Source organism: Scyliorhinus torazame, chromosome 27 (assembly GCF_047496885.1).
Source record: "Scyliorhinus torazame isolate Kashiwa2021f chromosome 27, sScyTor2.1, whole genome shotgun sequence".
Classification (NCBI taxonomy): Eukaryota; Metazoa; Chordata; class Chondrichthyes; order Carcharhiniformes; family Scyliorhinidae; genus Scyliorhinus; species Scyliorhinus torazame.
The window spans coordinates 30,515,616-30,541,025 of record NC_092733.1 but is presented as its reverse complement, the minus strand read 5'-3'; the positions used below and the strand labels follow the sequence as shown (position 1 = coordinate 30,541,025).

The following is a 25,410-nucleotide window of genomic DNA, read 5'->3' as shown; positions in this document are numbered from 1 at the left end:
CAGCCTGTGGCCCAGGGGGGGGGGGGGGGGCCTCATGTGGGTTCTGGGTGCAGGGCACGAGACTGTTGTCCACTTGCAGGATCGCCACATTCCGCTGATTTCCATCCGTGCCGTTTTTTTTCCTACCAGTCTGATTGAAGTGATTCCCACGTAAAGCGAGTGAAGCGAGGTGTGTGCTGATTGCTCACAACATTGACATTGAGAGCCATGTGCTCCCTCAGTGTCCAAAGTGTAAATATTTATTTTGTTTTCACCATCTGAAGTTGATAACAGTTCTATTAAATATCAATGATTCAGCATTTCCTCTAACTCGTTGTGAAAGATTTAGCCTGCACTAAACGTATTCAATCTTATTCATGGGGGTCACGGTTAGTGAAGAAGTCCGATTTCAATATTGCGGCTCACTTGAGATGAAGGAGGGTCACACATCAGGCCCACTCACCAGCCTGGGTTGCCCAGCACTGGCTTAGAGTCTCAGTTTTACAGCACAAAAAGACCTTCAGCACCGCCCATCTACTCTCATCCCATTTTCCAGCACTTGTCCCGTTACCTTAAATGCTTTGGTGCTTCGAATGCTTGTCCTGGGTTCCTGTTTATGAATGTGCGTTGCTTCTAACAAGCATTATAACAATATAATCTTTAGTAATGTCACAGGTAGACTCACTGCAATGAAGTTCCTGTGAAAATCCCCTAGTCGCCACACTCCGGCGCCTGTTCGGGTACACCGAGGGAGAATTCAGAATGTCCAATTCACCTAACAGCACGTCTCTCGGGACTTGTGGGAGGAAACCGGAGCACCCGGAAGAAACCCACGCAGACAGGGGGAGAACGTGCAGACTCCGCACAGACAGTGGTCCAAGCCGGGGCTCGAACACGGGTCCCTGGCGCCATGAAGCAACAGTGCTAGCCACTGTGCTACCGTGCCATCCTCATGATCAATGAATCGTGTCACAAACGTGACTGATTATGGCAGGTTTAGCAGGCACTAGAAGACTGGGTGGTGGAGGTTTGGTGAGCCAAATGCTGCAGTGTCCATTACCACACAGTCCATTGCAGTAGCATCCACTGGTCCACAGGACATTCTGGGTGACTGGGTGTTGCGGGGTCCAATAGCCCTGTGCTAGCCTCAACTGAGAGAACAAACATCCAACAAAAGGAGAGATCTGAGTTTGTATAAAATCTTTATCGTAAATTGCGAAGTAAACATAGATATAAACACAGAAAATGGAAAATATTAAATAACATAAAAAAATTCCTAGACATTGCTAGGATAATGGACGCGTCGGAGGCAGATCAGCCATAACACCATTGGCGTGAATGGCCACTTTATAAAAAGACCTTGCTATTGAAGTACAAAGGCTTCAGGAAAATGTTTTCTAAGATCATCTATTTGTACAATTGGCTGCGATTAAGCACCAGGTAGTTAGAAACTCACAGCCGCGTCACTTAATTTGTATAATCAGTGCCGATCCATCACAACAGCGCGAGAGAGAGAGAGAGAGGGTGGGAGGGAGTTGATTAGGAAAGGCGGTTTTGGAATTGGTTATTTCAGTCAGGAAAGATTAGCTGCAGAAAATGTTACTCCTCTGCTTCCAACCCCCCCCCCCCCCCACTTCTGAAGGCACTGACTCTTCCTGTGCTGTAACCCCATAGGCCGTAGGGTCGGGACCAACAGGCACTTGATTAGGAGAAGCAATGGCAGGCGGGAGAGGTACTACCGAGGTGGAGTGACCCGATGATCACCGTCAGGGGCCCTAGAATCTCTGGGCAACTCGGCCAAGTGTGCAGGCACCAAACTGGGGGCAGTGGCATTGGAAGGAGATGGTGATTGCGAGGTGGGGAGAAACAAGTGGGTAGAACATGGGACCTAATGCAGACCAATGCAAAGAAGGTTGCAACAAGTAAAGGCGATGTTGAATAAAGATCTAGGCGCCTGGTGAACACTGTACGCTGCTCTGGGGTCTGGTCAGACCCCACCTCAAATGCTGGGCCCAGTTCTGGCTATCGAGGCACAGGAGGAGAAATTTCAGCCATGGAGGCAGAGCGAGGAAAAGCCACCCCGATGAAAAGTCTGTGCCTTAAACGATGGCCTAGCCTTCTGGCTTCAGCCGGCTGCCTGGGGTCAGGCAAAAAGGGGCTGGGTGAAGAATGCTGGTTCCATTATCATGCTGGACGTCGGTGAAGTCTCTGCCAGTCCCCAATACTCTTCCAGTACATTCGGTACCAGGTCCCCTAAGGGCAAGGTGGCAGGGATGAGATGACAGTCATCTTTCAAGGTAGGCAAAGTGCATTGTAGTGGCTTCCACATGTCTGAAAGGAAGATTAGGGGTCAGCAAGGTCCAGGTTGACTCAATCGAGGCCATCGATGTCTGGAGGACACCGAGTCATTTCATCAGGTGCCAGCCAGTTGTTACAATCTGTCCAGTACCTTGCACTGCATTTTTCTTCTGCCCAACTTCAAGACTACAGCTGTGACCTTGGTGAGCTTCCACAGGGATTCTCCCAGCATGGACTGGCAAGCTGACCGACCTGCTCCCGTGCCGTTTATCCTCTGCAATCCCTCCTCCGCTTGGGGAAATGGGGTGGTTTTGGCACATCAGTTCTCAGAAGGCCTGTGGAAATTCGGTATTTGAACGTTACCAATTCCCCCCCACAAACAATTTCACTGTTGCGACTGGGCTCGGTTGATCTTTCTCTCATCCTTGTGCCAGGAGGCCAAGGGTTTGATCCCCGCTCCGGGCCTTCAGCACACGATCCAGGCGGACACCCTCGGGCGGCACGGAGGGAAAGTCCTGGAAAAGTTTCCAAGATTTCAAAGGGGACAGGCAAGATAAGGTAAAACTCGGTAAATGGCTGGAAGGTAGACCGGGACACAGGACAGGACTGAGAAGAGGGGAGATGGACAAACAACTTCGCTTAAACCTCTTCGCATAGTCGGGAGCAAATATGGGGATCAGACAAAAGGGGGAGAGATCAGAACAGGCTAAAGATCAAAAGCGGGGGCATGCAGATTTGACAAGAGTGGGAGAGATTAGGACCTTGATGACCAACTAAATGAACGATAGTCATCTTTTCTGCCAATGTACTTAAGTTAAGGAGCACATTCAGAATAGTATTGTTCCTTGCACCAGCCAGTAACTTGCTGGATACAATCAGTTTGTCACCGATAAGGCACATTGGCTGAGTAACTGAGCCTATAGTCTAGACTTTTCCTGCTGAAAAATGTGCTCAAGTTTCAAAAAGACGAGCAAAAAAAATATAGGAAATATTTACAAAAGGAAAAAGCAGAAATAGAATTGACTCATGTTCTGGGCATCTGATATCTCCATGGCGACACAGCAGTGCAATAAACTTTTAACAGCAGCTGGATCCAGGAATTTTAAATCCTCAGAGACGTGTCAGATGGGCATGCCAGAGATTTGTAATAGATTTAGCAGACACCGTGTCTGAAAAATAACTGGAAGCCACCGACTGCTTGCAAACGCCCGAAGAGTAATTTCGACTTCCGACGAGAGCATAAAATGCTGAATATCGGCCAGCCGCTCACCAACTATCCTCATTCTCATTAGCGAATTTCCCTATTCTTGCCTGAAACCGAAGAAAACCCCCAAATCAGAGTTATATTTATGCCCTTCAAATGGAGGCACTGTCCACGTTTGTAACCAACGTACGGGACATTCACTGCGCAAATACCCGCTGCATGTAGGTACGAACTATCCCGAAAGCCCGGGTGCGGATAACACAGGAACAGGAGGTCATTCAGCCCGTCAAACCCGTTCGGCCATTCAATTCAACCATGGTCAATCGCTACCTCACTTTCGTTTACTCACAGGCCACAATCGCAGAGTTGGGCCACTGATCCTTTACCACGACCCACGTTGTCATCCCTCCTGTGAGCAGTGATTCCTCTCATGTGGGTCATACCTTTTGTATGGGGGATGGGGGAGGCGGAGTATATTTGCTACCTTGTCGTTTATTCAGGTGCAGGGGTTCAGGGGCCCCCCCTTTCTCATTGACAGGGCTCCACCTGTTTCCCAGAATGCCAGTTGGCAGGGCGACACAGCAAACCTGACTGGTTAGAAACAGCGCGCCGTCACCGCGGCTACGGCTGACGGGATCGCTCGGCAACCGATGGGAAACCTGCGGCGGGGGGGAAGCCACGCCAAACATCGTGAGAAGGAGCACCGACCTTTAAATGTGGGAATTGAAGGGTGGAATAGCTGCAACAAAATACATTTTATGATATTCGTATGACATTTGTAAGATAGACAGAATGTTGAGACAGCAAGAGTAGAATCGCACCTTAGGGCAACACAAATTAGGCGGCATCGTGTCAAGGTGCCCACTGTACGCACCTTGCTTGACATTCCATTGTATTAAAGTCACAGAACTGAATATTTGGCCAAGTGCATAATGGACAACCCACTGGGTCTGTATTGCATTGCTGCCTGAGTCGCACACCTCCCATGTCGCATCTACAGCACTCCGAAACATGCAACTCACTCGTAGCAGTGGCCCTGCGAGGTATTCAGTCCTTTTGAGGTGAATCGTGTATACCTAACTATTAATATACATTGAGGCACATTACAAGTTAGTCAACAATTAATGGTTAGTCAGCACAGAACCCCCCCCCCCCCCCCCCTCCCTCCCCCCACAGTGAAGGACGGCACCGGGTGTAGCTGGGGTTCAGTGGTCATTCCGACCCGTTGGCACAGAGGTTGCGTCCCGGTTCCTGCGCTGCAGCCCCCCCCCCCCACCCCCACCCACAATTCGCCATCGTGCGCCGGCATGGGCCGCCCGTCACAGCTCGTCCCTGGAGGCCGAGTCGATCGGGGAGTGCGACACGTCCAGGTTCTGCGCTGCCTCCCGGATCTTTGCCTGCTCCTTGGTCTTCTGCGACTTGGCGCGGTCCCAATCAGTCTTCAGCTTCTCGTTGTCCCAGACCATGGAGGTCTCCGTGTCGCTCACGTAGCCCTGGTCGCCCGTGTAGTGCGTGGGGTAGATGAGAAGCGGCTCCACGGAGAAGGCCCTCAGGTCGCGCTTCTCGAAGTGATCCATGTATTCCGACCTAGCGGGGGAACAGAAAGCTGCCAAGTTCAAACAGGCCGAGGGGAGAGACAAGAAAAGAGACGGCAAAAGACACGGCAGGAGCGAGGGAAAAGGAAGAACGTCTGAGGAATGAGAATCAACTTGCATGCACCCAAGTCCTTATTACCCCTGAATCGATCCCCTTTAAGTGCCAAGGCTATAGAATCATAGAATTTACAGTGCAGAGGGAGGCCATTCGGCCCGTCGAGTCAGCACCAGCCCTTACAAAGAGCACCCGACTGAAGCCCACGTATCTACCCAATCCCGTAACCCAGTAACCCTCACTTAACATTTTTTGGACACTATGGGCAATTTAGCACGGCCAATCCACCTAACCCGCACATCTTTGGACTGTGGGAGGAAACCGGAGCAACCGGAGGGAACCCACGCAGACATGGGGAGAACGTGCAGACTCCACACAGTGACCAAGCCGGGAATCGAACCGGGGACCCTGGAGCTGTGAAGCGACTGTGCTAACCACTGTACTGCCCCAACCAGCCTGATCCAGAAGTCAAAGGTCCATCCCTTTGAAGCACAATCAGAGACACCTTTTAGCAACATAAGGAAGAGGCTATTCGGCCCATCGAGCCCATTTTATCGTTTAGTTAAGCTCATGGCTGATCTGTATCTAATCTTGATCTACCCACTATGATTCTGTAACCCGCACCCAACAAAAATTCATCAATCTCCACTTTGTAAACCATCACGCACTCCCAACCTCAACAACGTTTTAGGAGAACAAATTCCAGATTCTCGTAGCCTCCGCGTGAATAAGTGCTTCCTGACACGGTCTAGGTAGGGCCACTTGTTCTGGACTCCCCCACTGGGGTAGGCAGTTCATCCCTCTCAACTTCCTCAATCACCTTAAGTGCCTCAACTAGACAACTCCACAATCATCTAAGTTCAAGGGAATGTGAGCAAATCAATCAGCTCGGTCTCACATTTTAACTCTTTCAGCTCCGTTATCATCCTGGAACTGTATCTCCTGCATCACCAATTTGTCCTGCCCGAGATGAAGTGACCTGAGCTGAATGCAGTGCTCCAGATGCAATCTACGGAATCCCTACGGTGCAGAAGGAGGCTATTTGGCCCATCGAGTCTGCACCAATCTTCCGAAAGAGCAATCCTACCTAGGCCCACTCCCCTGGCCTATCCCCGTAACCCCACATGGCCAATTCCCCAAATTTATTATTAATAATAATAATCTTTATTGTCACAAGTAGGCTTACATTAACACTCCAATGAAGTTACTGTGAAAAGCCCCTAGTCGCCACATTCCGGCGCCTGTTCGGGTACACGGAGGGAGAATTCAGAACGTCCAAATTACCAACAGCACGTCTTTTGAAACTTGTGGGAAGACACCGGAGCACCCGGAGGAAGCCCACGCAGACACTGGGAGAAGCCCACACAGACTTAGGGCAGCACGGATAGCACAATTGCTTCACAGCTCCAGGGTCCCAGGTTCGATTCCAGCTTTGATCACTGTCTGTGCGGAGTCTGCACATCCTCCCCGTGTGTGCGTGGGTTTCCTCCAGCTGCTCCGGTTTCCTCCCACAGTCCAAAGATGTGCAGGTTAGGTGGATTGGCCATGATAAATTGCCCTTAGTGTCCAAAATTGCCCTTAAGTGTTGGGTGGGGTTACTGTGTTATGGGGATAGGGTGGAGGTGTTGACCTTGGGTAGGGTGCTCTTTCCAAGAGCCGGTGCAGACTCGATGGGCCGAATGGCCTCCTTCTACTCTGTAAATTCTATGATCATCTATGAGAATGTGCAGACTCCGCACAGACAGTCACCCGAGGCCAGAATCGAACCCGGGTCCCTGGCGCTGTGCGGCAGCAGTGCCAACCACCGTGCTGCCGTGCGTATCCAGAGCTCTGTACAGCTGGAACATAACTTCAGCCCTCTTGACATGAAGATTAACTCTCCACTTTTAACTTTTTGAGCCTGCCCACCAGTTTTTAAGTGACTTCTGTACTTGTGCTCCACAGCTAACTCCTCACCATCTGGAGAATATAATGACCTATCTTTCGCCATCGCTCTCCAACATCATTCCCCCCACCCCCACCACTCCCCCTACCCCATTCAGCCGCAATTTCCCCCCACAACTTACATTAGCCTAGCCAGGAAGTCAGGGGAGCACAGTTGCTTTAAAAGGACGTTAGGAGACGGTTCCTACTCACACTCCACAAGAGCGGATTGCTGCAATATATCTCATTGTACTGTAAGTACCGTGCTGCAGTGCATTCATGAACTGCACTCCCCTGTACTACACTCCCCTTAGGTTAGGTAGGTAGGTAATTAGCCCCAATCCACGAGGGACCGGAGGCATGCTTCTCCATTAGAGCACAGTAAGAAGTCTTACAACACCAGGTTAAAGTCCAACAGGTTTGTTTCAAATCACTAGCTTTCGGAGCGCAGCTCCTTCCTCGGGTGAAGAAGGACCTCAGATTCACCTGAGGAAGGAGCAGTGCTCCGAAAGCTAGTGATTCAAAACAAACCTGTTGGACTTTAAACCTGTTGTTGTAAGACTTCTCACTGTGCTCAGCCCAGTCCAACGCCAGCATCGCCACATCATCCTCTATTAGAGAGAGAGACATATGATTATAGAGTTGGGTACAATAGAACCATACCCCCCCACCATACCTTCGGCCCACCGTGTCCGGGCCGGTTAGAACATAGAACATTACAGCGCAGTACAGGCCCTTCAGCCCTCTATGTTGCACCGACCTGTGAAACCACTCTAAAGCCCATCTACACTATTCCCTTATCGTCCATATATCTCCAATTACCATTTGAATGCCCTTAGTGTTGGCGAGTCCACTACTGTGGCAGGCAGGGCATTCCACGCCCTTACTACTCTCTGAGTAAAGAACCTACCTCTGACATCTGTCCTATATCTATCTCCCCTCAATTTAAAGCTATGTCCCCTCGTGCTAGACATCACCATCCGAGGAAAAAGGCTCTCACTGTCCACCCTATCCAATCCTCGATCATCTTGTATGCCTCAATTAAGTCACCTCTCAACATTCTTCTCTCTAACGAAAACAGCCTCAAGTCCCTCAGCCTTTCCTCATAAGATCTTCCCTCCATACCAGGCAACATTCTGGTAAATCTCCTCTGCACCCTTTCCAAAGCCTCCACATCCTTCCTATAATGCGGCGACCAGAATTGCATGCAATACTCCAAATGCAGCCGCACCAGAGTTTTGTACAGCTGCAACATGACCTCATGGCTCCGAAACGCAATCCCTCTACCAATAAAAGCTAACACACCGTACGCCTTCTTAACAACCCTCTCAACCTGGGTGGCAACTTATCAGGGATCTACGTACATGGACACCGAGATCTCTCTGCTCATCCACACTACCAAGAATCTTACCATTAGCCCAGTACTCAGTCTTCCTGTTATTCCTTCCAGAATGAATCACCCCACACTTTTCTGCACCCATCTATTCTAACCCCAACAGCCTGAGAAGCACCACCTGCATCACCAAGTGCGGGGAGATAAAGGAGGCAGGTGCCTCAGCTGGAATGGGAATCGACCATGCGCTGATGGCATTATGCTGAATCAAATGCTAGCCACCTAGCCGGCCGAGCTGGCCTGATCTCCCCTCATACAGCTTGATTTTAACCCCAAAAAGCGAGAAGCGGGAAGAGTCGGAACTCCTTTCCATTCTTGCACCCGTTCGGCCTATTCATGTCACACCCGCAGGACGGCCAGTGTCTCCTTTCCCCAGCTTCCCCCCCGCCCCTGCATTTCAGAACACGGGCAGACCCTGGTCCCGGGGTACGTACACGGGGTGTTTGTTGTACATCACGGGCAGAAACTCGTCCACGGGCAGCAACTTATCAAACGGCTTGGCATCGAGGAGCTTCTCCGCCCCGCGGAGCGAGAGAGCGTATCCAAGGGTCCAGTAGGAGTAATCGGCCTCGACCAAGTTCCGGACCCCGGGCACCGCCTTCTCCGGACGATCCACTTGCATCCGCTTCCGGCCGATGTAGCTGCAGGGAGCAGAAACAGGGCATCCTGTCAAAGGAGCTGCGGGAGGTTAAAGCGGAGGGAGGAAAAATCAACGGAGGACCATGAGAACGAGGATGGGATCCCGCGGAGTTGGGAATCCAAGTGAGAAACCCTTACAGAAGGTCAATGAAGAATCTGATCAGAGAAGAAAGCCAATGTTGTAAAAATCATACAATTTACAGTGCAGGAGGAGGCCATTTGGCTCTTGGAAAGAGCACCCTACCCACGCCCACACCTCCACCCTATCCCCACAACACTGCAACCCCGTCTAACCCAAGGGCAATTTAGCACGGCCAATCCGCCTAACCTGCACAGTGCAGCACGTAGCACAGTGGTTTGCACAGTTGCTTCACAGCTCCAGGGTCCCAGGTTCGATTCCCCGCTGGGTCACTGTCTGTGCGGAGTCTGCACGTTCTCCCCTGTGCCTGGGTGGGTTTCCTCCGGGTGCTCCGGTTTCCTCCCACAGCCCAAAGACGTGCAGGTTAGGCGGATTGCCCATGATAAATTGCCCTTAGTGTCCAAAGAGATTAGGAAGGGTTATTGGGTTACGGGGATAGGGTGGAGGAAGTGAGGGCTTAAGTGGGTCGGCGCAGACTCGCTGGGCCGAATGGCCTCCTTCTGCACTGTATGTTCTATCTTTGGACTGTGGGAGGAAACCGGAGCACCCGGAGGAATCCCACGCAGACACGGGGAGAACGTGCAGACTCCACACAGACAGTCACCCAAGCGGGAACCTGGGACCCTGACGCTGTGAAGCCATAGTGCTAACCACTATGCTACTGTGCTGCCCTTGAAGCAGGGAGAAGCCAGGGAATGAAAGGAAGATAGATTGAAAACATAGATTTAAAGGTAAACAGCAAAATAAATACCCACTGTCGCGATTCTCAACACTGGACGCTTTGTGTTCCAAATTGTCAGTCTTGGCGGAATGGGTAATAGGATCACCTCCGAGACGGAATATTGTGACTTCAAGTCCAATGGCAAAATCCAGGCTGACATTCCAGTGGTGGGCTGAGGGAGTGCTGCACGCTTGGAGATGTTTGAAAAGAAACAAACACTTTCTGACAGGCTGCGAGTGTCACTGGCAAGGACAGCATCTGCTGCCATCCCCAATCGCCCTCAAACTGAGTGGCTTGCTGCACCACTTTGAATCATAGATGAATCATAGAATTTACATTGCAGAAGGAGGCCACTCGGCCCATCAAGACTGCACCGGCTCTTGGAAAGAGCACCCTACCCAAGCCCACCCCCCCACCCTATCCCCATAACCCAGGAACCCCACCGAACACTAAGGGCAATTTTGGACACTAAGGGCAATTTAGCATGGCCAATCCACCTAACCTGCACATCTTTGGACCGTGGGAGGAAACCGGAGCACCCGGAGGAAACCCACGCAGGCACGGGGAGAACGTGCCGGTGACATTATCACTGTCTCCACCCCCCCACCCCCCCCCCAACCAAATGCTGTCCCACACTACCCCCACAGGTACCATCTTTCAGGTCTCATATTAAAATCAGGCCCTCTCAGTTGGATGTCAAAGATCCCATGGTTTTGTTTCGAAGAGCTCTCCCCGATATCCCGACTATTATCTATGCCTCAATCAACATCCCAAAGAAAAAGATCACCCGATCATTATCAGATTGCTATTGGTGGGAGATTGTTGTGTGCCAGCTGGTCGCCGCGCTTCCTCCGTTGCAACTGTGACTACACTTCAAAAAAAAACATTTAAATTGACTGTAAAATGCTTTAAGATGTCCTGAAATTCTAAAAGGCGATACCTTCAGCACTGCTGCCTCACGGCGCCAGGGACCCGGGTTCGATTTGGGCCTCGGGTGACTGTCAGTGCGGAGTCTGCACGTCCTCCCCGTGTCTGCGTGGGTTTCCTCCGGGTGCTCCGGTTTCCTCCCACAGTCCAAAGACGTGCAGGTTAGGCGGATTGGCCGTGCTAAATTGTCCCTTAGTGTCCAAATGTTAGGTGAGGTTGCGGGGATAGGGCCGAGCGGGTGGGCCTAGGTTAGGTGCTCTTTCGGAGAGTCGGTGCAGACTCGCTGGGTCGAATATCCCCCTTCTGCACTGCAGGGATTCTATAATTCTGACGGCCGTCTTTTTGTCCGAGGACTGTGCGTGAACATCCTTCCAAAGAAGGTGCATGACGAAAAGAAACAGTCAATTGCAAGGTCAGAAACAAAAGCAGAAAACGCGGCAGGTCTGACAGCATCTGTGGCGAGCGAAGGGGGCTAACGTTGCGCTTCTGGGTGACTCTTTGTTAAAGTCAGTTCCGGGGTTCAGTGCAACACTTGACTCTTCAGCTGCCGCTTTTATTAAAGTGTCGGGAAATTCAACAACAACAAAATCTAATTATTGACATTTGTTCTCTTTGACAGGGGGGGTTATCAAGCAGACTGTGACACCAAGCCAACACAAGGCAGCTAACATGAATGCAGCACAATCTCATTACCAGCAGAGATACAACCCTGCTTTCTTTTTGGTTGCTGGTCGAGGCGCTTCTTCAAATGGCGCCACGGTAATTTTTCACATCCACTTGAGTGGGGAAGTGTTATCCGATAGACAGTGCCTCCGACAATGAAAAGAAAGGAAATAAAATTTGCTTGACACGAGTAGGCTTCAAATGAAGTTACTGTGGAAAGCCCCTAGTCGCCACATTCCGGCGCCTGTTCGGGGAGGCTGGTACGGGAATTGAACAGTGCTGCTGGCCTGCCTTGGTCTGCTTTAAAAGCCAGCTATTTAGCCCTGTGCTAAACCAGCCCCTACAGCACTCCCTCAATACAGGCTCCAGGAGTGTCGGCCAGGATTATGCCTTTAAATCTCTGGAGTTGGAACTGAATCCTTGACCTTTCGGCTGAGGAGCGGGAGTATCATAGAATTTACAGTGCAGAAGGAGGCCAATCGGCCCATCGAGGCTGTACCGGCTCTTGGAAAGAGCACCCTACCCTATCCCCATAACACAGTATCCCCACCCAACACTAAGGGCAATTTTGGACACTGAGGGCAATTTATCACGGCCAATCCACCTAACCTGCACATCTTTGGACTGTGGGAGGAAACCGGAGCACCCGGAGGAAACCCACGCAGACACAGGGAGGATGTGCAGATTCCACCCAGACAGTGACCCAAGCCGGAATCGAGCCTGGGACCCTGGAGCTGTGAAGCAATTGTGCTAACCACTGTGCTACCGTGCTGATCCTAGTAGGTGTAGTTCTTGCGTGGAGCAGCTTCGCCTGACTGTCGCCGAGTGTCCGGCTAACTTTGCCCAATTTGGAATGCGACCGGTTGACCGTCGCCCCTTCCTCTCATCAGTGGTTTAACTGGGGCCTCGATCATTGCCCTAATACGTACTTCCCAGAATCGCAGGAGGAGGCCATTCGGCCCATCGTGTCTGTACTCGCTCCCCAGCTGAGCGTTATGACTCAGCCCCCCTCCCCCTTGCCTTTTCCCCGCCCCCCCCTGCACATTGTCTCCATTCAAATAACCATGAGAACTCCCGATCTCGATCCTTTTACGAGGGGGGAACAGGTTCTCCCCGTCTGCTCTGTACTTACGCACTTGTGCTTATTTTGGTGCAGAAACTGCAAACCCTTTCTAATTATACCAAAGCGACCACACAGCTATTTACAGAAACCAGCAAAGAAAGCCCCAGACAATTCCAGCTGTGCTTTGGGAATTGAGGGCAGGAATAGCACATGGGCCGGAGTTTGGACCTGGGTAGTGCGGGCAAACCTGTATTTATTGGCCATCCCGAATTGCGCTCAGAAGCTGGCAGTGACTTCTCGTAACTCTATTAAAAAAAAAATTCCAATTAAGGGGCAATTTAGCGTGGCCAATCCACCTACCCTGCACATCTCTTTGGGTTGTGGGGGCGAAACCCACGCAGGCACGGGGAGAATGTGCAAAACTCCACACGGACAGTGATCCGGGGCCGGGATCGACCCCGGGTCCTTAGTGACGTGAGGCAGCAGTGCTCACCACTGCGCCAACGTGCCGCCCCTTTCTCTTAACTCTTTTAAAGTCTTTAAGTTTAGGTGCTTCAGAAACGTGGTGTCCCTGGAGCACAGTATGCTTGCCAGATTTGGTAATACTGGGAAGTGAGACACCCTTTAACTGCGCATCCCCAGCGACCAACAGCAGCCACTCCGCCAGGATCAGCCTGCTGTCTGGTGCTGCCGGTGGCGATGCCGTGGAATTATAAAAGGGGGTCAAAAGACAAGCCAGTTCAGGGGTTTCCCTCTGCGCACTCACATCAGATCCCAGTCGAGTGCAGCCTTCTCCACCTCCTTCATCAGATACTTCAATCTTCGCTTGAAGAAGATTTCGAATCTAAGATCGTCTTCAAACACCACCGATACCTGCAGTCCTCGCTCAACGATCTGCGGGTAACCAGAGGGACATCGATATGAAACACAGCCAAGATAGGATATTCCACACCTGTAAGTGGGGGGGGGGGAGAAGGGGGGGGGGTCCACATCATGGAGCCAGACGTTGCCCGTGGGACCCATTCCTCAGGGACAGCCAACACCTGTCCAGGAAAGTGGGTGCTCATACCCCCGTGAAAGTTGTCGAGCTGGTAGAACCTCTATCCCAGTGTAAAGTTGTCGCATTCATGGGGCCTGTGTCCAAGGCTGTACTCCGAGATCCATTTTTGCAGCCAGAGTCAGCGCTCATGGTCCAAAGATGTGCGGGTTAGGTGGATTGTCCAAAACATGTTATGTGGGGGTTACTGAGGGCAGCACGGTGGCGCAGTGGGTTAGCACTGCGGCCTCACGGCGGCGAGGTCCCAGGTTCGATCCCGGCTCTGGGTCACTGTCCGTGTGGAGTTTGCACATTCTCCCTGTGTGCGCGTGGGTCTCACCCCCACAACCCAAAGATGTGCAGGGTAGGTGGATTGGCCACGCTAAATTGCCCCTTAATTGGAAAAAATGAATTGGGTACTCTAAATTTATTAAAAAAGAAAAAAGAAAAGTGGGGGTTACTGGGTTACGGGGATAGGGTAGATACGTGGGCTTCAGTAGGGTGCTTTTTATAAAGGCCGGTGCAGACTCGATGGGCCGAATGGCCTCCTTCTGCACTGTAAATTCTACGATTCTATGACCAATACCGTAGGAAGAATGGGCACCCACACCCAAGGGAGAGATGTGCCCATGGTGGCCATACCCCAGGGTAATTTCTGCTCCAAGCAGAAAGGTCCCAGCTCCCGGGACGGCAGGGTTGCGCAGTTGTTAGCACTGTTGTCTCACGGCGCCAGGGACCCAGGGTTCAATTGCGGCCTTGGGTGACTGTCTGTGTGGAGTGTGCACATTCTCCCCGTATCTGTGTGGGTTTCCTCCGGGTGCTGCGGTTTCCTCCCACAAGTCCAAAGATGTGCGGGTTAGGTGGGTTGGCCATGCTAAAATTGCCCCTTAAGTCTCCAAAGATGCGCAGGTTAGGTGGGGTTACAGGGATAGGGCAGGAGAGTGGGCCTATGTAGGGTGCTCTTTCACAGGGTCGGTGCAGAACCCGTTGAGCTGAATGGCCTCCTTCTACGCTGTAAGATATTCTCCAGTCCGTCCTCATCCTTTGAACAATTCTACTAAACCTCCTATCCAAGGACACAACATCCTTCCTAAAGCATGCTGCCCTGAATCGGCCACCATATTCCAGCCGAGGAGCCTAGCCAGGATTTTTAAAAGACTTTTCTTCAGAGAATCTTTGGCTCTGAAAGTTATGAAAGAGTAAAAATGAGAAATACCTGTGGAAAATTAACTCCAGGCAACCGATGTCTCTACATTAAAATATGTTGGGATGTAATCGCATCAATATATTGAGTAGAATGTGCTGTGTTTCAGTGATGGTCCCACTGCCCTTCGCCCAGCTGATCAGGAGGCTGTAAACTGGCTGAAGAATTTAAAGTTTGATATTTAGCTGTTCACCAGTGCATAGGCGAGTATTCTCACCGAGCAGATTATTAAACAGCCTCAGTCAATATCTTCCCCCTAATCCTCAGCCCTGCAATGACAATGGGTCATGTTGATGCTTCAGCACTCACTGGATCACAGCAGGCACCGTGCGGAACGTGATTTGGGATTAAGTTTCAGTACAGTCCCCCCTATTATAGCTACAAATGGCAGTGCCAGCTTGGGGGTGATGGTGGGGGGAGCAGCCAAACTCCCACAGGCCCTCGCCTGACACCGAGGCTCCTTACCTCTTTCCAGACGTTGTAGTGACTGAGAAAGCAGCCCATTTCCCCCTTGGTCAAGGGCCTCCCCGAGTAAGGGTCTTGATAATCCGCCAACATCGTGATGCCGAGCGCCTTTATCTGGCTGCTGTTGAACGCTCTGTTGGGAAGATTCATGGGAAAAGTATTAGCCCATTTGGGTCGGGGCTGGTTTAGCACAAGGCGAAATCGCTGGCTTTGAAAGCAGACCAAGGCAGGCCAGCAGGACGGTTCAATTCCCGTACCAGCCTCCCCGAACAGGCACCGGAATGTGGCGACTAGGGGGTTTTCACAGTAGCTTCATTTGAAGCCGACTTGTGACAATAAGCAATTTTCATTTCATTTCATTTCAGGAGGCCAACACCAAAGAGGAAGATTTTTAAAAATGGGAACAAGTTCAGGCCATTCAGCCCCTCGAGCCTGCTCCACTGCTCAATATGATGTGATGAATGTACAAAATTGATACATATATTGTATTATATGTATCTGATGCAGTAATTGTTTTAAATGCCTGGGTTAGGATGTGCAGCTGCAGTAATATGTTTTAAAAGAAAGATAGACTGCAGATGATGCAGTGCTGGGTCACTGTCTGTGCGGAGTCTGCACGTTCTCCCCGTGTCTGCGTGGGTTTCCTCCGAGTGTTCCGGTTTCCTCCCACAGTCCAAAGACGTGCAGGTTAGGTGGATTGGCCGTGATAAATTGCCCTTAGTGACCAAAACAAAAAAGGTTAAGAGGGGTTATTGGGTTACGGGGATAGGGTGGAAGTGAGGGCTTAAGTGGGTCATAGAACATACAGTGCAGAAGGAGACCATTCGGCCCATCGAGTCTGCACCGGCCCACTTAGGCCCTCACTTCCACCCTATCCCCGTAACCCAATAACCCCTCCTAACCTTTTTGGTCACTAAGGGCAATTTATCATGGCCAATCCACCTAACCTGCACATCTTTGGACTGTGGGAGGAAACCGGAGCACCCGGAGGAAACCCACGCAGACACGGGGAGAACGTGCAGACTCCGCACAGACAGTGACCCAGCGGGGAATCGAACCTGGGACCCTGGCGCTGTGAAGCCACAGTGCTAGCCACTTGTGCTACCGTGCTGCCCACTCGGTGCAGACTCGATGGCCCGAATGGCCTCCTTCTGCACTGTATGTTCTGTGTTCTGTGATGCAATTAAGATGTTGCAAAAGTGAGCACATTGTTATTTCCAGCCATGCTTATGTTTACAAGGATAGGCCTAGGGTTTTTGTTATGATTTCTGGGGGATAGATAATTAGATACATTGGGTGGGATTCTCCACTCACACGCCGAAGTGCCCACGCCGTCGTGAATGCCGTCGAGGTTCACGACGGCGCGAAACGGCCCCTTTCCCGACCGATTCAGGGCCCGATAATGGGCTAGGAGCGGGGCCGCGTCATTTACACGCGCCAGGCCTTGTCACCACGTAAAGGCGGCGCCGCATAAATGACGCGGCCAGCGCCGCATAACTGGCGTCACCCGCGAATGCGCGGTTGCCGCCCACTCCGAGTCCGCCCCGCGAGAAAATGTCCAACGGATCTTGCGGGGTTGCGGAAGAAAGGAGGTCCTCCTTCAGAGAGGACGGCCCGACGATCGGTGGGCACCGATCGCGGGCCAGACCCCATTTGAGGGCCCCCCCCCGGTGCAGGATCCCCCCCCCCCGCAGGCCGCCCCCCCAGCATTCCCGCGCTGTTCCCGCCAGCAGCGACCAGGTGTGGACGGCGCCGGGGAGAACCTGCCGTTTTGGGCTGGCCGTCCGGCCCATCCGGGCCGGGTAATAGCGGGGGTGCCGGAGAATCGCCATTTTGGGTGTCTCGGGCGATTCTCCGGCCTGCACCGCGCAGAACTCGCCGCTTGGGAGAATCGCGGGAGGGCGTCGGACCGGCGTCGCGGGAAAATTCGGCGACCCAGGCGATTCTCCCAACCGGCGCGGCAGCGGAGAATCGTGCCAATTATGTTTAGATTTAAGTAATTAGGTCACGGGATTTGAGGGGGATAAAGATAATGTAGTGATGGGAGGGACCAGGTCTGTGGCAGTCAATCTTGAGTTAGTGTTGCAGGAAGCTGTGAGCTGAACAGCAGAAGGCTGTCAGAGATTCAGCGTTAATCTGACAGGATCTCCCTCTCTTTTCAAGCAGTCTCACAAAAGATCCTTCTATCTGAAGATAGACAAGTCATCCTGTGTTTGCTAACGTTATTTAAAAGTGGGTTTGACCCGAGTTGGGTTTTGCTTCATTGGAGATAAAGAAGGTAGCAGTTAGGACTTAAGCTTCATTTTATTGTTAAGCATTGTTTAACCAGTAATTGTAATCTATAATTCTGTGCTGTTAAAGGTAGTTTGTTGGTAACACAGTTTGTTTTAATATACCATATCCCTATATGTGAGTGGAATCACTCCTGGAACGAAGTACCCTTTTGTCTCAGTTTTACAAATTAAAAAGAAAAGCGATTGCCGTTCCTGTCCGGTCGCCTAACAAATGTTAAGGTCTGGTCTGGGATCATAATAATAATCCTGGCTGATCTTCTAACTCAACTCCACTTACTCACACTTTCCCCTCATGAGGAGATTAGAAATGAAGGATAAGCCGCACATAAGAGGAGAACACTTTTCAGGAATACGAGACTATTAGACTTTGGCAAGCCCATCCCATTGTCACAACTCAACCCCGCCTACCCAGATTGTTTGGCCCTCCCCCACCAATCCCTCCCTTCTCCACGTTTGCACCAATTAGTCACACCACAGAGTACGGTAAACTCAGAAAGGTTTAAGCTGAGAAGCGGCAACGGATTTTGAAATAACGGGCAGTCCATAAAGCAGAATGTAACGGCTGTAGCAGTTGGAATCCACGGCTGCGTCGCGTCAGGATTAAGACGGTCAAGAAAGCCACCGAGTGATCACTGCTCAATATCACACCCGCCTTGGCGATGACTTCCTTACGACCAAGAGGGACATGGGGGAGAAGGTAACATGGTAGTAATCTAGCAATCTAGAAGCCCAGGCTAATATTCTGGGGACATGGGTTCAAATCCCACCTGGGCAGCTGGAACCGAAAGCTAACCTCAGCAATGGTAACGATCATCGATTGTTGCAAAAACGCATCTGGTTCACTAAACGCCCTTTGAGGGAAGGAAATCTGCCGCCCTTACCCGGTCTGGCTTACACGTGACTCCAGATCCACAGAAACGTGGCCGACTCTTAATTGCCCCTCGGAAATGGCTCAGGAAGCCATTCACTTCAAGGGCAATTATCAATGGGCAACAAAATGCTGGCCTTCGCAGTGACACCCGCATCCCATCAAAGAATAAAAGGGGTCAGCGAGAAGATCGGCATCACCCCAGCAGGAAATGGCATAGGGACGTGGTACAAATCATGGGCGATTCCTGCAGTCCTGAAGGCCCAGCCACACCTTGGAATCTCTTCATACGGTGGCTGGAGAACATGTTCACACCGGCGTGATCTTCCAGTCCTGCCGACGGCACCCCCCCCTGCCGCTGAGCTTCCCGGTGGCGAGGAAACCCCATTGACAACAACGGGACCGGAAGATCCCACCGCCAGCCAATGCAGCGTGTTGCATGGAAAGGCCCGCCCCATGTCTCTTTTCTGAAAACATTTAGTAGGATTGTTACAGAAACAAAGTCAATGCGATACTGCCGTGACTGAATGGGAGCTAATACCCAGCAGATAGGTCGCCTAATTAGCCAGTTTGAGATGGGAAATGGTGAAGGAAGGGAGCCCCCGGACACCCAATCATTGGGAAGGAGACACGGAGAGGGTAATATTCATGAAGCCCTGGGATGGATTAGTGCAGTTCCTGACCAGGAGAGACTCCATCAGTTTTGCATTTAGAGCAAAACCAAAATCAGATGCTTCACATAAACTATTGCAGTGCGGTCAGACAGTGCTTTCCAAATGCTGCGGTTAGGAGACTGAATCCTCATGGGATCCAAGCGAAAAGCTGACTGAGCACCTACAAGCAGGTTTCCGACTGCTTCACCATGGGAATCATGTCGGTGTCTGGAATCCTCTGGGTGCAACTCAGAGCCCCACTCTGGCGAAGCGCCTCGGCACCCTGTTCAGCCCCGGCCTCAGCCTTAAACCCCGCCTCCAGCCGGGATTCCCATCCAGCACGACCGGCACACCTCTATCCCCGCCGCTGCCGAAATCGCCGACCTTCACAGCCTCGACTCACCTTTCCCCCACCTCTACAAAACGCAGCGGACCAAAAGCCCCCCCCCCCCCTCCCATCAACTTTGCTTTTTCATTTTGCTGCCTACCTCTCTCTCTCTCTATCCCCCCCCCCCCCCTCCCCTCCCCCGCTGGATTGATTCCAGATCTCCCGCTTCAAATTTCTCCGCATCTTCGTTCAACCACAATGGCTCCATCATCCAGCCCTGTGGACCTTGGAGGATCACATGCATTTGGAGACTAAGCCTCAGCCACTACACCCACCCTTTTTTTCCAAAGACGCTCTTCTCTGCTAACACACTCAGCCTCCAAAATACCCAACCCTTCCAAAGCACCCTACCGCACACCGCCTCGCTCCCCCCCACCCCGACCCAACCACAACTCATCCACCCCAACCACAAACTCTTTCGCTTCTTCATCTGTGCACACCCGTATCAGCCTCCCCGAACAGGCGCTGGAATGTGGCGACTAGGGGCTTTTCACAGTAACTTCATTTGAAGCCTATTTGTGACAATAAGCGATTTTCATTTCATTTTCACATCACTCCGGTGGAAGCATTAAACTGAGTGAGTAGTAAGGTGCGCAGTGTAAGCTGCCTTTAAACACAAGCGATGGCCGTCATCTTTGCACCTTCTCTTATCACTATTACTGTAGCTGCACCAGATTTTTTTCTTTTTAATTTAGAGTACCCAATTAATTTCTTTCCAATTGAGGGGCTATTGAGCGTGGCCAATCCACCTACCCTGCACATCTTTTTGGGTGGTGTGGGGGTGAGACCCACGCAGACACGGAAAGAGTGTGCAAACGCCACACGGACAGTGACCCGGGGCCGGTATCGAACCCGGGTCCTCGGCGACATGAAGCAGCAGTGCGAAGCACTGCGCCGCCCTTTAGCTGCCCCAGATTGATGGTCCCTGAAAAACGACATTGAATTTATAGCAGAGAAATACTCAGTTCAATTAATCCGTGGTCTAGCCGAGCCTCCTCTTAATTCAACCTCGTCAGCATATCCTTTCCCCCTCATATTTATTCATTTATGTTAGCCCTGCTGCCTCACGGCGCCGAGGCCCCAGGTTCGAATCCCGGCTCTGGGTCACTGTCCGTGTGGAGTTTGCACATTCTCCCCGTGTCTGCGTGGGTTTCGCCCCCACAACCCAAAGATGTTCAGGGTAGGTGGATTGGCCACGCTAAATTGCCCCTTAATTGCAAAATATTAATTGGGTACTCTAAATTTACTTAAATTTTTAAAAAATTTATTTATCTTTTAAATTTAGAGTACCCAATTCATTTTTTCCAATTAAGAGGCAATTTAGCATGGCCAATCCACCTACCCTGCACATCTTTGGGCTGTTGGGGCGAAACCCACGCAGACACAGGGAGAATGTGCAAACTCCACACGGACAGTGACCCAAGCCGGGATCGAACCTGGGACCTCGGCGCTGTGAGGCAACAGGGCTAACCCACTGTGCCGCCCCTCCCTCATATTTATCCTGTTTGTTTCCTTAAATACGCCTATTTATGGCCTCTCGTTTTGGAAACATTTTCACTGCGTCAAACTCTTTCATATCCTCAGAGACCAGGCCAGCTCTCGGTCTTATCTTGCCCCAGTTTTCCAGATGGGCTTTCAGTTCTGCTATCATCTTTATAAATCTAGTTTCTTTTGCACCTTCTCCAGCGCCTCTACATCCTTTTTTGCAATATGGAGACCAAAGTTGTGCACAGTACTCCCGAGGTGCTGCGCCAAAGTTAACATAAGCAGCAGTAACTGTGTCTCACACGTTGTGTCAGCTTACCTTCCATCGACTGCATCAATGACTTTACACGCTATCTCCTGCTCGTCGAGAGAGCGAAGCATTCGCGTTCTCCTATCTGGGCGACGCTTCAAGTTAATCAGGAAAATCTGGAAGACAATTGGAAGGAGGCGTTTCAAATTGAATGATCAGGTGATAAGCTTCCAATAAAACAGATATGCCCAATCACCACACCGTTAATCATTCCAGTCTACCCAGAAGAAAGTGGATGCTCGGTCAACAAGGCAGTGATCCGGGGCAGCACGGTGGCGCAGTGGGTTAGCATTGCTGCTTACGGCGCTGAGGACCCAGGTTCGAATCCCGGCCCTGGGTCACTGTCCGTGTGGGGTTTGCACATTCTCCCCGTGTTTGGGTGGGTTTCACCCCCACAACCCAAAGATGTGCAGGGTAGGTGGATTGGCCGCGCTAAATTGCCCCTTAATTGGAAAAAATAATTGGGTAATTGGAATTTATTTAAAAAAAAGAAAAAAAAACACGGCAGTGATCCAGAAACAGGAGGCCCTTCAATGAGAGGTGGCCCTGAAGCCTCGACAATCGACGAGTGCAAGGGCTGCAATGTTGTGAGAACTCGCCTCTGGGTTCCCCGTCTTCCCAACTTGGACACACATGGCCGAGACAGGGTCAAAACCCAGAAACCTCTAGCTGCACACCTGCAATAAAAGGGCTACAGACAGTTCAAGGGAATCAGCGCCTTCTCAGGGCAATGAGGGAAGGGACGGCCCACAAACGTGTGCTCTGCTGGTGACGCTCACGCCCCAAGAGCAACATCAAATAAGATCTTACCTCGTCGAAGCCCATCTTATCCGGGTACATTGGTGCCACAGAGAGGTACTGGGATGGCTCCATGGGGGGATGGTTCACTGAAATATAAACACGGGCGTCACGATATGGAGCATTCATAGAATCCCTACAGTGCAGGGGGAGGCCATTAGGCCCATCGAGGCTGCGCCAGCCCTCTGAAAGAGCACCCTAACCTAGGCCCAGTCTCCCGCTCTATCCCCGTAATCCCAGCTAACGTGTACACCCCTGGACACCAAGGGGCAATTGATCATGGCCAATCCACCTAACCTTCACATCTTTGGACTGTGGGAGGAAACCGGAGCACCCGGAGGAAACCCACGCAGACACGGGGAGAACATGCAGACTCCACACAGCCACCAGAGGCCAGGATCAAACCTGGGTCCCTGGCGCTGTGAGGCAGCAGTGTTAACCACCGTGTCGCCCCGTTACCACAGGATATCTCACCGACGCTGAGTGAGCACAAGTATTGCTACCTCACGGCGCCGAGGTCCCAGGTTCGATCCCAGCTCTGGGTCACTGTCCGTGTGGAGTTTGCCCATTCTCCCCGCGCCTGCGTGGGTTTCGCCCCCACGACCCAAAAGATGTGCAAGGTAGCTGGACTGGCCACGCTAAATTGCCCCTTCATTGGAAAAAATGAATTGGGCACTCTAAATTTCAAAAAGGAAATCTGGAATTGTAAAGGTGGTCTCAGTAATGGCGAACATGGCAACTATCATCGATTGTTGTGCGAACCCACCCGGCTCGCTAACGGGAAGGAAATCTGCCGTCCTTACCCGGTCTGGCCTACAAGTGACTCCGGGCCCGCGGCAACGTGGCTGACTCCAGAGATGGCGCCAGCCAGCTGCTCAGTTCGAGGGCAATTACGAATGGGCTACAAATGTCAAGCGGTCCACATTGCGGGAGGGCAGAAAGGTGGAAGTTAGCCCAATTGGACCTGTAGCTGTAGTGTGGCCACGTATATCGAGTCAGAACCATCACCTCGTGATGCTCCAGATAATCCCGCTTTGTGTCACTTACCCATAACCTCCAAGTGCACATGAATGAAGCTGTCCACTTCATCCTGCATGGTGCTGGTTGATTTCAGTGGCACCTGCAGGAACCCATACTGTTCTTTATTACAGATATACATCTGGACCCCTGAAACACAAGCAAACCATTCGCATTATTGCAGCTACATTCACCCTGCAAGGTACATTCATAGAATCATAGAATCCCTACAGTGCAGAAGGAGGCCATTCGGCCCATCGAGTCTGCACCGACCCTCCGAAAGGGCCCTATACCTCTTAGCCTTTGGACACCATGGGGCAATTTAGCCCGGCCAATCCACCTAACCTGCACATCTTTGGACTGCGGGAGGAAACCGGAGCACCCGGAGGAAACCCACGCAGCCACGGGAGAACGTGCAGGCTCCGGACACAGTCACCCGAGGCCGGAAACGAGCCTGGGTCCCTGGTGCCGTGAGGTAGCAGTGCTAACCACCGTGCCGCGGGTAGAATATAAAATCCACAGGCGTCAATTAAGTGCATGCACGCGGGCTGTACAAGATATGTGCCGAAGTTCGGTATATTGTCACGTTGGTGACATGATATGTGTGCATGTGATAAAACAATAACTTGCATTTCTACAGCGTCTTTTGTGAGCTCAGGACACTCCAAAAAGCAAAATAAGGCAAATAAAGTGCTTTCAAAGTGCAATCACTGCCGTTATGTAGGAAACGCGACAGCCAATTTGCGAACAGGAAGCTCCCGCTATCTCCCCAGAAAGTTATGGGGTCTGGTTTTGGGAGGGGGGGGCAAATTAAAAATCAAAAACCAGATTGACAAGATTTTTGTTAGGCAAGGGCTTTGTAGCACTGGAAGGCCAAATGGGAGTCAAGACACATCAGCCACGATCTGAGTGAAGGACAGAACAGACGAGAGGGACTGAATGGCCTCCAACCTGTTCCTGTCACTTTAAAAACCAAGCTCAGTGGCACATTCGGCAGCAGTAAGACAACTTCCCCAAAGATGCCTCTTTACCGTTTCACCATAGTCCTTCTAGTAAGATGTGGCGAAGGTCAGAGGCAACAGTCACCTCCTTCATTCAAGGAAATAAGAAAAAGGTATCGCTGAATAAAACGACATGATGTCAAAACTTGCTAATTAACTGTTCCCTGGTGCATTCACCATGGCAACGTCCCTACCAATCAAGAGTCCCAATTTTAAAATTAATTATACGGGATGTGAGCATCACTGGCTCGTTTACCCTAACTGCCAACCTATCTTCTCGTGCAAGATGAATTGTGGCTCCCTTTGGGATTTGGAATTGTGGTGGAAATGTCCTGATGAGTGCCAGGCACAAAGCTTCGACAACATGGGTCTCTTTTCAGCAAGACTCAAGTTCTGTACTACTAAACGACTATTTGAATACAAAAGGCTTGTGTACCCTCGAGTATGGGGGAATTAAGGGATTGTTTAATTGAGGAGTCTTGTTGTACAGCCACAGAGTCAGCCCGGGATTGAATATCCTGAGCAGCCCACATCCCTCCACAGCTCCATGCACTCGAAATCACGCACAGCGGGTTGGATCTTGCTGCTCACCTGCTTGCCGGCATGAAAACGCAAAGACAATGATGTCGTCGAAAGACCAGGTGTAGTCTGGGTGTGGAGGGTAGAACGCCAGCTGCTTGGAGGCCTCTTTGCGGAGGTCGATCAGCATCGTGGAGTGGACCATGACCACCGGGAAGCAGCCAAGTCGATCCCGTTTCCGGATGGGGACATAGGCTGGGGTCCTCTTGTAGTAACCCTGCCGAGCAAAGTAAGTAAATTACTGTGCAACACAACTTCAAATAGCAATAGAGAAAGAGAGCAAAGGACGCCGTGTTGTCAAGGGTGTCAGCCAAATACACCAGGGCACTGCGAGGAATGCATTTACGTGCAATATAGAAGTATGCTACAGGGCTGGAGCACGACAATGCCAGTTTGGTACAGGGCTGGAGTGCGGAGGTGCCAGTCTGGCACACGGCTGGAGTGTGGAGGTGCCAGACTGGCACAGGGCTGGAGTGCGGAGGTATCAGACTGGCACAGGGCTGGAGTGTGGAGGTGCCAGTCTGGCACAGGGCTGGAGTGTGGAGGTGCCAGTCTGGCACAGGGCTGGAGTGTGGAGGTGCCAGTCTGGCACACGGCTGGAGTGCGGAGGTGCCAGTCTGGCACACGGCTGGAGTGCGGAGGTGCCAGACTGGCACAGGGCTGGAGTGTGGAGGTGCCAGTCTGGCACAGGGCTGGAGTGTGGAGGTGCCAGT

The 25,410-nt window shown here is 51.5% G+C and overlaps 1 protein-coding gene across 1 annotated transcript in view; it reads right to left on the bottom strand.

Moving 5' to 3' along the window:
• Positions 1-1,164: 1,164 nt before the first annotated feature.
• colgalt1a (collagen beta(1-O)galactosyltransferase 1a) overlaps positions 1,165-25,410 on the bottom strand; it is a 61,062-nt gene continuing 36,816 nt past the window's right edge. Inside the window, 8 exon segments of the mRNA XM_072491203.1 lie at positions 1,165-5,068; positions 8,882-9,088; positions 13,366-13,493; positions 15,305-15,437; positions 21,312-21,418; positions 22,113-22,189; positions 23,148-23,267; positions 24,710-24,914. Of these exon segments, the coding sequence (XP_072347304.1) occupies positions 4,801-5,068; positions 8,882-9,088; positions 13,366-13,493; positions 15,305-15,437; positions 21,312-21,418; positions 22,113-22,189; positions 23,148-23,267; positions 24,710-24,914 (1,245 nt within the window). The 3' untranslated portion in view covers positions 1,165-4,800.